Source organism: Chaetura pelagica, unplaced genomic scaffold, assembly GCF_000747805.2.
Source record: "Chaetura pelagica isolate M959 unplaced genomic scaffold, ChaPel_1.0 scaffold343, whole genome shotgun sequence".
Lineage (NCBI taxonomy): Eukaryota > Metazoa > Chordata > Aves > Apodiformes > Apodidae > Chaetura > Chaetura pelagica.
This window is the reverse complement of record NW_009952873.1, coordinates 2,139,043-2,152,512: the sequence shown is the minus strand read 5'-3', so window position 1 is coordinate 2,152,512 and position 13,470 is coordinate 2,139,043. Positions and strand designations below refer to the sequence as shown.

At 45.9% G+C, this 13,470-nt stretch overlaps 1 protein-coding gene across 1 annotated transcript in view; it reads right to left on the bottom strand.

Annotated features, from left to right (window-relative positions):
- The window catches only part of WNT5B (wingless-type MMTV integration site family, member 5B), a 15,895-nt gene extending 2,677 nt beyond the window's left edge, over positions 1 to 13,218 (bottom strand). The window contains 2 exon segments of the mRNA XM_009995205.1: positions 6,343 to 6,635; positions 12,967 to 13,218. Of these exon segments, the coding sequence (XP_009993507.1) occupies positions 6,343 to 6,635; positions 12,967 to 13,204 (531 nt within the window). The 5' untranslated portion in view covers positions 13,205 to 13,218.
- Positions 13,219 to 13,470: the final 252 nt, after the last annotated feature.

Genomic DNA, 13,470 nt, shown 5'->3' with positions numbered 1-13,470 from the left:
CGTTACTTAAGGATTCCTGCTGTACTATACCCAGACAAAGCTACAGCTGAATTTCCCGAGCCCCAGACACTTACTATATCCTCACTGTGCTGCCAGCCTGCTTTTTATAAGCTTGTGTTAGCACTTTTTGGTTATGGTTCTGTGAAATCCCAGGCCACTCATGCCTCCCTTGCCCTTGCATGTGTTTTTATAAAGTATTACGATTCTTCCTAATCCCGGGCTTTGTTCCTTTATAAAAACACTGCAACTTGATCCCCCTCAGCTAATGTCATGGGACTGAGTTCACTCTGACTTGGCTTTAAGCAACTGATGCTCAAAACATCTGGCCCATGTGGGTAGTAGCTGTGCTGGGGAACGCAAATGCTACCAGTTATCACAGGTAAGCATGGCGCCACTCAGCCCCCCACAGCCCCCACTATCAATGTCCCACAGAAGTAACCATAGCTTCAGCTGCTAAATGGCTCTCCCACTCTCCCCCTTGGCTGCCCGGATGGGGAGAAAGCAGAGGAAATTGGATAATTCCTCTCTGACTGGGCTCGGGTCAAGGTAAAGAATAACAGACCCCACATGCAGTTCTGAGGGCAGGGTCTGATCGATGGCCATGCCACTTAAGCAGGTTGAAAACGCCTCTAAATGGAAAGGCTTAAATCCCTTTCCCATAAGCCCAAGTTCTCTTCCAATTCTTTCCTTGCAAGGATGGGAATGGGAAGAGAATTAATGGAGAATTCCTATGTGGTCAATTAGCCAGACCCCCTTCCAGGCTCTTCTGGCACTGGTTTGAGTGACTGATGACTGAGGCCTGCCATATGCCGACTGGGTAAACAGTGTGGCAGGACTGACCGTCACAGTCCACCAGACAGGGTGACAGATAAGGAAAAAGGGGAAATAAGAGAGGGTAATGGAGACCAATTGTAAGAAAAAGACAGATGTAAGGAAAGGACATATCGAGATAACAGCCAAAGACAAACAAACAAGGGCAATAAAGCCAGGAGCCACCACCACAAGGACTCCAATGTGGAGTGAAGGGGTGACGGGGTCAGGACTGCCTGAAAGATAAAAGACCCCTGGTCCCCTCCCGTTCATGTTGTCTTCTTCTTACAATGACAGAGAGCAGGGACAATCTTCCCTCCTGCTGCCAGAGCTCCTCAGGGTTCAAGGAGAACTTTCACACCCACAGAAAACTGAGTGAGGGGGCATGCCAAAAGTCTGCCTAGAAATCAGAAAACATCAACTGAAAACACTAGCTGGGAAAGTGGCGCAAGGCTCTATGTGGGATGGCACCTGCTGGTCACTTAGCACTGCTCACTGCCGTGTTTCTAGTTCCTTTTTTCAGCACCAGCTTTCACGAGTGTGGAGTTACAAATGCACCTTCCTACTTCCAAAACCAGAATCTCAGAATTTTAGGAATGCAGGACTAAGATGGGAGTCCCCCTCCTTGGATATTAATATGATCTCTTGCTATTGTAGGCACTTCTTCAAATAGTATTTTCCTTACATGTATAGAGTGTCCTTATAAAAGCAATTAGGTTTTCAGCCACCATTATTCTGATCGCTATTCCGATGATAAAGTATCTTTTTCTAATTTCCGCCTTAAATGTATTCACTTCATGCCCATTTGCTATTGTGCCAAATTGGCCTTTTGCTTGAAAAGTACTTTTCCTTCCCTATTATTTCTCCCACTAACACAGACATCAGTCATACCCTCTCTCAACTTTCACTTCACTAGGCTATACATGGCAAGCTATTCCACCCCAGTTTCTTGAGAAAGATTCCTATTCCTTGGATCAGCCATAACATGCCTTTTATGGTCTGAGGTAATTTTGCTTGGAAATATGAAAACATACAATACTTTGAGGCTTCATGAAAGCTTAATACAATGGCATTAGTATTCCCTCATGCTTTATGAAAAGACTTTTCTTAATACATTATAGGATATTTACCACCTTGCAAGCCGCATTACATCTGCAGTCATCTGCAGCTAACTGCTGTGACCAATTCTTTTCTCCTTGTTTCCTAATGACTAAAAATGTTTTTAATACAAGATCCCAAATGATGGGGTCTTCACCAGCCCATTCCTATTTTTTGTTTTGAGGATGAGAAACAAAAATACTAAGTGCTGGTCTTGAGGCAGGTCCTCAAAGAACTCTCCTAATTGATCTTAGGATCAAGATGTCCTTTCACACAACTTACAGACATCTTTCCCTGAACCAGTTTCTTGTCCATCTCATATCTCTTGTCTTTCCCAACTTAACCAAATGCCTCCCATTTGGGAAATACATTAAATGCCTCACAGAAGTTCAGGTAAATGAGTACTATCAGATGTATTTTGTTTTTTTGGGAAATCAGTGATGTTCTAAAAGACTGTGTGATCAATCTTTGAGAAATTCTTCTCACATTATTTCCTATTTTGCCTCTTCCCCTGAGACATCCTTTCCCCCAGGTTCTCCTGAAAATGCTGCTGAGGTCATACTGCCTGTGCTGCCAGGTGCCAGCTGCTTGAGAGTGCCAAAAAGAAAGTGGGCACTCCCTGTGACTCAGGCTTTACACTGCTTGAGTTTTGCTTCCAGTGTGGTGGTCATCATTTCCATTTCCAGCCTTTCTCCTTTGCTCCCACGTGAATACATTCCTAAGAGTCAGGAGGAAAGACTGCCCTGTACTGACCAAATACCATCCTGATCAGACAACTCTGGAACCCATTGCAATGCCATGTCAGAGCCACCCCAGGTCTCATCTCCATCCAGATCCTTTCATATTCACCTTCTTTCCCAATCCCAGCATCTCCATTCCTCACTACTCCCAATCACACCCACTCAATCCACCCCAAAGCCTCAGTCTCATTTACTCCAGAGCCCTCCATTCTCCCAACCTTTTCCTGCCCTTGACTCCCATTGGAATCATATGACCCAATCTCAGCTCCCCTCTACCAGCTGCCCCCTACACCATCTCATACATCCCAGGTCTGCTGGCCCCAAACTTCAGTACCCCCTACCTGTCTGAGCACAACGGCTGCATCCTCATGCCTTGTTTGCTCCCACAGGGTGCAAGCACCATTGGCCACTGCCTAATGGGACAGACCTTGCTTGCCCCTAGGACACCCTACCTGGCTTCCCCCAAAAACACATTTCCAGGGAAATATAAAAGTCTACACTAGGAGCACTTACTCCTCAAGCAGACATGTTGACAGAAAAAGACATCTCCATTTTGCAGCAGACATATGGTACCCCTCCCCACGAGCAATGCCCCTTATTCTGACTTGAAGCCCCAAGTAAAACACTCATTTATTTTGGGGATGAAAACTACTCTGTCTTTAGACTCAGCCCTGTCCCACTGACAAGAAGCTGCCTTTCTTCCAATCTCCTCTAATTTACAAACTTTTAAAAACTTTCATTGTTTATTTTACTACCCTTTTCAAGGCCCAGGTTGGCATGGTTTTTTCACTGTTCTCACTTCATCTTTACACTTCTTGACCTCTAAGACAGAGCTCTGCATTATTTATTTGCTATTACTTCTTTTTTTCCATTCTTAGTAGGCTCTTGGTCTATCCCTAACAGTTTCTCTGTGGCAGTTATTCATTCAGTGAGGTCTGGATATTCTTCCTACAAGCTTTTTCCTCTTGCTTGGCATATAGAATTGTAATGGCTTTAGCATCTCTGCCTTGAAAAATTTCCAGACCTCCTCCACATGGAGTTCGTCGACTGAGTTTACTAACCAGCTCCCTTTGCTTATCAGAGTTCTTTGGAATCCACAAGCTTAATTACACACCGGTTTATACTTCCACTTAATTTAATATAAAATTGCTTGTGTTGATTTAATATAAGGTTATTTTCTGTGGCTATCTGTTCTACAGAGTCTACAAAAACCAAGCTTGATATAACACTGTCTTTTGCTGAGCCCTTTGGAAAGCTTTTGTCCAGGCCCTGGGCTAACTACAGACACAGAAATCACCTTGAGAGCTTGTCTATGGAGTCCAGAGAAGCACGGGCACCGCAACATTCCAAGCACAATTTAAACAACTTTCTGCACTGCAATAAAGGCAGAACATAACTGTTTTTAGCTCTATCCTTATAGTGGGCCAAAACTTTCTTCCACCTAAAACCATACCATCATCTGAAATCACAGCCCAGTTGGATTAGGTTGGACATTAGGAAAAAGTTCTTTAATATGAGGGTGGTGGATCACTGGGACAGGTTGCCTAGAGAGGTGGTGGAGGCCCCATCCCTGGAGACATTAAAGGCCAGGCTTGATGGGGCTCTGAGCAATCTGTTCTAGTGTAAGATGTCCCTGCTTACTGTAGGGGTTTGGATTAGATGACCCCTAGAAGTCCCTTCTAACCCAAGACATTCTATGCTTCTATGATTCTTGCCCATATAACAAGAGTAACAAGACAGGGTAGTGTTTTACCCATGCTATGAAGCAAGTGTCTTCTGATTGATCTTCTAACACAGATGCTACTACAATCCGACTGGTGCCTCAAAATATTGGCCATTTTCTGTCTCCAGATCCCTCCAGGCAACAGGACCAGCTGTTAAAAAGTCTCGTAACATATTCACTCCGTTTTAGGCAGAGTATTTATTTGTAGTAATCCAAGTTCGTGACTCCAGATGTATAAGGTTTTCAAAGCAAGTCATGAAGAGAAGAATGTCACTTTCAGGCTACTACTCTGAGGAGGAATGACCCCCAGTTTCTAAGCAAATGCAGACCCCCCCGCCCTACCAAGAAAAAAAAAAAAACACAACCCAACCCCAAACCAAAACCTGCTGAGTTCTGCAGCTTTCAAGTCCACAGTTTTCCACCTACTGCAAACTTACCCCAATTTTATTTTGCAAAAGACTGGAGTATTTTCAATGCTTCAACTAGACACACTGATTTCACAATCAAAAAACCAGAACAAATCTTCTTTGGTGGCAAAATTAACCCAAAGTTACGTGCAGAAAAGACAAGACACACAGGAAAAGGAAAGATAATTCAGTAACAATTAGAAGTAGGAAAGGGTAGAAAGTTGATAAGGAAGCTAAGGATATCAGTTAAGAATGTGCATAAAAGTAAGGCTAAGTACACTTAATTGGACTTTTTAATATGCACTAGAAAAAAACTAACCTTAGAAAAGCTCGCTACTAGGGAAGAATGATAAAAATTTTAAACACTCTCTGGAGAAGGCACAAATGTTCAAAAGTAAGCATCCTGTTCTGCATTTGGAAAGAGGCAGGATTACAGAGTTGTATCATATATGGGATATCACATTTAAGAATTGCATAGTTGTATCACACCATAAACAATGCTGCACATTCTGGGCTCTTAATCACAGACAGAGGGATTATGTAAAAAGCAAATGTATGTGCACTGAATGCATACAAAGAGGGCAATTTCACCTACATCTACAGCATCAAGTGAGACTCATGCCAGAATCCAGCATGTAATTTGGGCATCCAGGTTCTGTATATGGGAAAACTGGAAAGGGTACACTACAGTGAGGTGAAAATTATTTGATGGCTGATGAGAACATCTGAATGTCAGCAAGTCTTCAGTGCTCAATGTAGTTTGTTAAGCAAGAGTGGTGAATAAATTACAGCACATAAATACTTCTATGCAGAGGAAATTGTGATTACTAAGGGGCTTTTGGATCTAGCTGTAAAAGTCACAAAAAGAACTGATTGGAAGCTGACAGCAGATAAATTCACATGATAATGAGGCAAGTGTTGAAACAGGGTGATTCATGACGCTAGAATACTACATGGGGAATTGATGGATATTTTATCTCTAGGGGTCTCCAGATCAAAACTGTATCTTCTCAGAAAATGTCTATTACCTGATGCACATTATTTACTTTGCCCAATACCAAGTTAACTGAGCAAGACCCAAGTTTCTGAGATAGCCAGGTAGCCTGATGCAATGTTTGCTTCTGGCCTTTACCCTCCAAAATATGAACAACGGTAGTAGATGCCAATAGATTCTCCTCTTCTCCACCAGCCTGGCATTTGGGCAGCTCTGTGAAGCCAGTATCTGACATGTAAACCTTGACAGTGGGACATGAGAGCAGCTAGTTTATTTGGAAAGGGCTTACATTACTGCACATGTGTGCCATGGAGTATCTCAACAGACTCAAAAACTCACTGGCTTCAGCTGGCAATGAGAGTCTGCTGTTAATACGGGAATGTAATATTGTCAGTAATGCTTGCAATATTCACAAAAATAGAGGAAGTGTGAATACCCACTGTTTCAAGGGGGTTAATGGGGCATCACTGGGCTATCCCTCATCAAACCTTCAAGTAATTTGGTATCTAGCTATCTCAAGCCTTCTCAATCTGCCTCTGAGAAAGAGGAAAGGGTCAGCACTCGTCTTACCCGGCGACCAGCCTCGTTGTTCTGCAAGTTCATCAGCATACGAGCCTGCTCCTCTGAACCTCTCACATAGTTCTTCTCCCTCTCCTTCGCATCCACAAACTCCTTGGCAAAACGATATCCATACTCCACGTTATCCCCGCAGCCACCCCACAGCCAGTCTCGGGGCAAGTCCTTGGGCCGGGCAGTCCGGCTGCAGCCACAGCTGGAGAGCTCTCCTTCGCGGCAAGCCCGGCTGATGGCGTTCACCACCCCAGCAGCACTGACAGCGTAGGTGAAAGCGGTCTCCCGGCTACCTGTGAGAGACACAAGAAGCAAATTAACAAGGGATGGACCCCGTGTAACAAACACGATGTGCAGCAAGGAGCAAGGGAACAGGCTCCAGAGAGCAGGACGTGGTATGCTCCAAGACAGTGCACATAATTAACTGGAACAAAGGACTGGGGTGGTCAAGCACAAGGGCATCAGTTCATTCTGGTAGAGGGGGAACTGTCATAACACATGCTTGTGTCCCATTTTTTGTTTCATTTCATGGTAACAGCTCCAGTCAACTGCTTGCCCAGAGATGGAGGTTTCTGTGTAACCAGGACCAAACCCAAATCTGATTCTCTGACACACAGAGGCTGAGATTCATGATGTCGCCTGGAGGAATATTCATGGGAAGAGCATGTTCTTCATCAATTTTTAGGTACTGTTCCTCAATGTTTATTATTTTTATTATACTTACGTTTGACCATTTAAGAGCCCTGGAAAGTCCAGGCCTTGCCCAAAAGAAACAGCAACACCATAGGCAGCGACTGCTCAACCTACTTCCCCTCAGATCAACCCTTCGGCATCCTCTCATTTTAACCCAGAGGAAACTTTCAAGCAGCAAGAGGGTTATTCAGTTGTTGAAAATACAGCTGCTGCCTCAGACACTGAATTTGCCAATAATAATCAAAAACAACTAGCAAGGTTGGGTCTGTGCAAAAAGAGTGCTCTGGTTGAGCCAGAGATCACTCTGGAATGGTTTTCATTTAATAGAGAGAAGCACCCTTTATGGGCTTCTCAGTTTATTGACCTTAATTTTGGTTTACGTAAGATCAGCTGAGAATCGTTCTGAGACAAACTTAAGGAAACCCATTTTTACAGTAAAGCCTCAAGGCAGAGGCTCTCCCAACACCTACAAAACTGCAGTGCTGGAACAAGTAGAACTTTCCCATGTAGACAATAATAAATGAAAAGACTTTCCATTAGCAGGTTTACTAGAGACTGCCCTGCTTGGAGTGTATGCTCTATACAGCTTAGAGTCTGAGCCAAGCAGCTGGATCGGGTCTCCAGCTATGTATTCCTGGCAGTGATTCAGCCCCAATTTGACCGGGGCACCAACGCAGCCAGAACACTGCATGAGGCCAAGTGTGCTGCACCAGCAAGTGCTGTGGGTCTGAAGGGGGTGAGTAGAGGGGGATGAGGAGAGGGAGGCAATCCACACCTGCACTCTCACCACACGGTGTAATGAATAAGCTAAACTGACCCCTCCAAAGTCATTGTGTGCATCACCAAACTTTCAGGTGATAAAGAGAACAACTGCCAAAGCTTAATTAGAATAAGCAATCTGGTTGTGAAGAGCTACTTACACCAAACCCAGCAGGAGGTGACCCTCTATTGCTCTCAAGCAAATTTGAATTACTTCAGAGGGCAGATCCTCCAGCAACAGTTTGTCACCAGCCCACGAGGCTCTCAGTGCCAGCTCCCTCAGCAGGACTGAGCTGATGCTTTTGGTATGCTCTTGTTCCAATTTGCATGTGCTGACAATCTGTAATTAATAGCAGCATATCACCAGCTTAATGGTAATGACCCAAGACAAAGGCAAAGCTGTGAATGGCATGCACCTTGGAGAACACTTGTGATTCCTCCCCCCCCACATAAATTAACTGCAAACTAAGAGCTTCTGCTCTGGAGTAGTGCAAGGCTAATAAAATGCTGTGAGACACATAATATAGAAAGCCGTGCCTTACTAGCAAGTCATACGAAGAGGACTATGTCCCTCCAAAACCTCCCTAATCCAAGAGGAAAAGAGGAATGACTCCTAATTAAGACAGTTTAGCTGAAACTGGTCCAATAGGGAGTTATGGTCATTTTCTCAGCAAGCAAAATCAAGCTTTTTCTCATCTAGTTTGTTTTGTACATTATGGGTATTTTAAAGTAACAGTGCAATGTGCAGTTCTGCCCCTACCAGTCTGTGCCTGCACGGCAAGAGCCCTGCAGACACACCAATCGTCCTGTTAAGTAGAGCACTCCCTGAATCTACAGAGACTAAAAAACACACAAGGAAAGGACCTCCCGGTGTTACAGCTTGTGCAACTGAGCCTGAATGGCTCCAGGTGCTTAGCAGCCTCACAGCTTTATTGAGATCCCTGAAAGCACCGACTGGATTTACACTTGTTTTAACTATCACGTTTCAGATGTAGCAGCATGACAACTCAATGTGCAGCCCCTGGATCCATATGGTTTTAAGCTACTGAGGACGGTGGTAGGAGAGGCTGAAGCAAGTCATGATGGTTGTTTTTTTCTGTCTCTTGCTGCCCACAAAGCAGAACAAACCACGTTGCTCAGTAGATACACGTTTGGAAGACTTGGTTTGGGAAGCAGGACTGGATGTGTGTGTGAAACCCTGCACTAATACAAAGCAAATTGGTAGCTGGCAATTATGGGCTTATACATCCTAGTTTTCTCTGCTCTCCTATCACACCTTCCAGCCTTGAAAAACTATTTGGGATTTCACCCATTGTCTCAACATTCACTCTGGTTCCACACCACCGTGCCATCATGTATCTAAACAGACAGGGGCATTATTCCCCCAAATGTGTGCAAACATGAACAAGCATTAACACTTCTGCCGACCTCTCCCGAGCGGTGGGCTCCAGCCAGGGGACTGGGACGATGCCCAGAAGGCTCTGCCCGCAAGCACGGAGCTCCGCGGAGCTCTGCTGCCCTCCTGTGCCCGCCGGCCACCGCCACCAGCAGAGGGGAGCCCGGGGCCGCGGCAGCCGTCGGGGGGCACCGGAGAGGATGAGCTGTAACCGGGCGAGGTGTTGGGCCCCGCGGCTTGCTGTTCTGGAGCTGTACGAGAAGGAGCTGGGAGGAAAACGGACCCTAGTGGGCAAACTGATGCAAAGATGATAAAAATGTGTCGCGCTAATGTTTTTAACGAAAATTTTTTAATTTCAACTTACTTTAAAAAAAAAAACAAACAACAAAGCATTTCCCTAAAGTTTGGCCAAAAAAGTGCCAAAACGAGGAAAAATATTTCTCTTTGTTCTCTTCTTTTATGACACCGGTTTTTGGTGTGGTTTTGTGGGTTTTTTTTCGTTTGGTTTTTTTTCCCCCTTTGGAATTGAAAAGACAGAAGGGAGAAGACCTTTGGTTCCAGAAATGACTGGACTAACCTGAAAACCCCAGCCTTATGTTTAGGATTGTGGTGAAGGAGGCATGTTCTCTCCTCCCCTGAGGGAATTCTAATGACCTTTTTGGGTGCTCTGTCCTCTCCCTTATAAATCTAGAAGTAAGGAATGTATCTGTAGATAATGTATGGACATATACATGCATACACATGTAGTCTAAAATCTGTATTGACAGAACAAGAAGCAACTTCAGAAGGAAACTTTTTGTATATCGCCAGATATCATTATTGAATAAAACCTGTTTAAAAGGTAAGAACAATTCTCACAACAACACAAACAGTATGAAAATGCTAGAAAGCAGCCTGCTTCAGTGCTACGTATGCCTCTACAAAAAGCTTTGTATCACTGGACTGCCTCACCTCTATGAAATGCACAAAATGAAGGTGTAATGATTAAACACAGACCGACCGGGTCTCCCGTTTCCAAGCTGAGCCAAGTTCCGCAAGGGGGAAAGGGAACTAATCTTCCAGGTTTCTGAGTGAATGCTCTCCCGAGGTTCTCCCAGGCTTTGGACTTGGCCAGTGCAGGTTCTCCTCCCCTCTCACAATCTAGAGCAGCTAAAGAAATCATATAATATATGCCATGCCTCCATCAGTGGGTGGGCAGCCAAGGGTTGCTGGCACACTATACACCTTCTGAGTCCTTCTTATCTCTTTTTTCCCCATCCTCTCCACAACACTCTGGCATGCCTCTGCACTCCTGCAGATATTCTGGTCTCCAGACCTTTCTCGTGCCACTGGCACAGCATACGGAAAAAGGGCTGTGGTCCAGAACTGGGGCTCAGAGCTTGAAAACAGGAGACAGGCACACAGTCTGAACCCAGGGAAAAAGGACTTTATAGTTGATGCGACCTGAGAGACTGAAAGGCTTTGTTTTCTTCACCAGAGTGGAAAACAGATTTGCTGGAATGATGCACAATGATGCCTCATTACCAAGTAAAAGCAAACGGTAGAACTAAGAGAAGAGAGGCTGCATTCCCCTTCACAACAGCTTACTGCTAACTTAGACAACAGCAGTGAACCATCTCAAACCCTGTAAGACCCCAAGCCACCTTTGCTGACTTTTTTCTTCTGTGCCATTTTTTCTCTTCTGTGCTATTTTGTGCTGAAGTGTAAACATCTGACCATGCCCCAACTGACCAGAGAACCTAAAGGAACTGGCTTCAAAACTCTCTGTTAGGATAGATTTTTAAACAGCGGGAAACCACAGTCACCTCACAGACACTACCATCAGCAGATTCCTAATAGAGGTACAACAGCACACCCAGCAGACAAATCCACACGTACACAAATCAACCAGCAGCAGGACTACTGGACATACCCATCACACGCCCACACCACCTCCTTCCTCACCAAAACCCAAATCTACTCCGCATCTAAAGACGGAGAATCAAATTGATTTTAGAGAGGAGGAATCTTCCCTCTTCCACTAGCTACTCTAGTCCCTTCTTCCTATACACCTTTTCATCCTTCCTTACTGCTTTTCATCCTTCACCTCTGAACTTTGTCTTCTCTTAGTTCCCCCTAACTTCTTTCTGCAGGTGTGGATTCACCCATTGGACCAACTTGGAGCTGCAGAACGGTACTGAAGAAGAGGTTTGCTCCACAAGGGAAAATTCCTATTTTTTTGCATCCTTGTGGAATCACTAGGATCTCTTTGAGGATCTGAAATACACCTATTCTTTGGGATCAGTTACACGTGCAGAAGGAACACCAGAAGGGAGAGATGGAGGTATATTTTCTGTTATTTCCCTTTGTTGGCTGAAATTTCAGTTTTCATGCCCTGAAGCACAAGCTTTAACAATCTGGGACTGTGTGCAGCCTCATCTGGCCACCACCCTTGCTACCAGAAAGTGAGAGATCAGTGATGCGCAGATGCCTTGGATGTGTGTCAGGAGCTGAAAGTATGTGTCAGGAAACAGCATTTCCCAGTGGAGCACTCCAGAGGAGTGAGGAGGATTTGTCGAGGTATGAGCTGGGTAGAAAGGGAGGAATTAGAATGGCTCTGGTGGGCTGAAACAGGGATTCTGAACGGTTGAATAACACATGCCAAAAAATCCCTAATATTCTCCAGGATGACACGCAAGATTTCCAAGATCAAATGGAAGGAATCAAGGGACTTGTTTACCCCAGTGTCCTATTGCCTCGATGCCCCAAAGCTATTAAAGATGCATCTCTCTTTGTCCTGCTGCTTATGCATGTTTTTTTTACAGTGAGGCCAAAAAGGTGTAAGAAACGCTGGGGGCAGCAGGGGGGTCATAGAGGTGTGTGTGTGTGTATGTGTGCGTGAGCTGCAAGTCTTTTTCCATCCCATGCTAAGTGTTTTCCTTGACCTTACAGCCGAGAAATAGTGCTGGTTCTGGATTCTTCAGTGTAAATGATCAGCTTTGTGGGTGGGAAAGAAAACGTGAGGTTGGAGAGAGTGAGTGAGTGTGTGTGAGTGTGTGTGTGTGTGTGTGTGTGTGTGTGTGTGTGTGTGTGTGTGTAAGCAGCCATTTTAACACCTTTTCTTTATTGTCCTGGCTGTCGGACACATCAAACTGAGCCCGGATTTCTCAGTTTCTTGCCATCAGATGACTGCATTTCAAAAGGAGCCGGGACAATGTAGCCAGGTCACACCTCAATTCAAGTGCAGTAATGGCCCGTCAATGTGCCTCTTATGGTCAGCAGGACAGGAATTATAAAAATCTCTTAAGTTTACGCAGAAAGTGGCACAACAGGGAGGGGGGGGACACACACACCCCATGCCAGGGGAGTCCATATTTCCCACATTTCAGGACTGCATTCCCTGTCCGAGGGCACTCCAGATGCTGGGAATGATAGCACGTGTCCATTGTTCCTGGCTCCAGCTTCTTCCCTCCCTACCTTTTTAACAAGCATACAAAACAAAAGCAGCCCTCCTCTTCCTGACCTTCCCATGGCCCCCCAAAAGAAAGTGTCCGTCCCCCCCGCTGCCCCAGCTAGCTCCTGCTGTGGCTCAGGTGCACTGCTGCCACCCGCCCGGGAGCAGGCAGTGCACAGGCAGAGCCAGCACGCCAAGCAAAAGGAAAAGCTCGTTAAAGGCAGCTTTAGGAGCGGTGCTAACGGGGCTCATCACTCCTTCCCGTGTATTTGAAGAAAGGGAGAAAGCTGCACAGGGACAGCGGGCCTGTGCCCCGCACCTGCCCCATGCCGGGTGCTCCTACCTATTTTCATAACTCGCCCAAAGACGGAGGTGTTGTCCACCGTGCTGCAGTTCCAGCGCCGCTGCCGAAACTGGTACTGGCATTCCTTGATGGCACTGCGGGCCCCTTCCCCGATGAACACCATGTGCTCCTGGTAGAGCTGGCAGAGCTTGCGCTGCCCGGGGGAGAGCCCCGGCAGCTGGCTGCACACCGGCTGGGCGCCGATGATGTACATCTCAGGTCTCTGGATGGGGTTCATGGCCAAAGACCTACGATGAGAAAAACATCCAAGGGAGTCTGGAGGGAGAGGGCCCCCTCCGCCAAACGCCCGGCACCTTTCCCCGCCAGCTCAGCCCAGCCCCGCTCCCAACGCCCGGGCGCCTTTCTCAGGTTAGCCGCCTCCCTCTATGGCTCTGCCAGATGCGAGGCTTTTCCAAGGCTTTAGCGGGAGAAACACAGCTCGTTTGTAAGCCGAGTTTAAACACTGAGGACACCCGGGATGGGGAGGGGGCAGAGAGAAAGCTC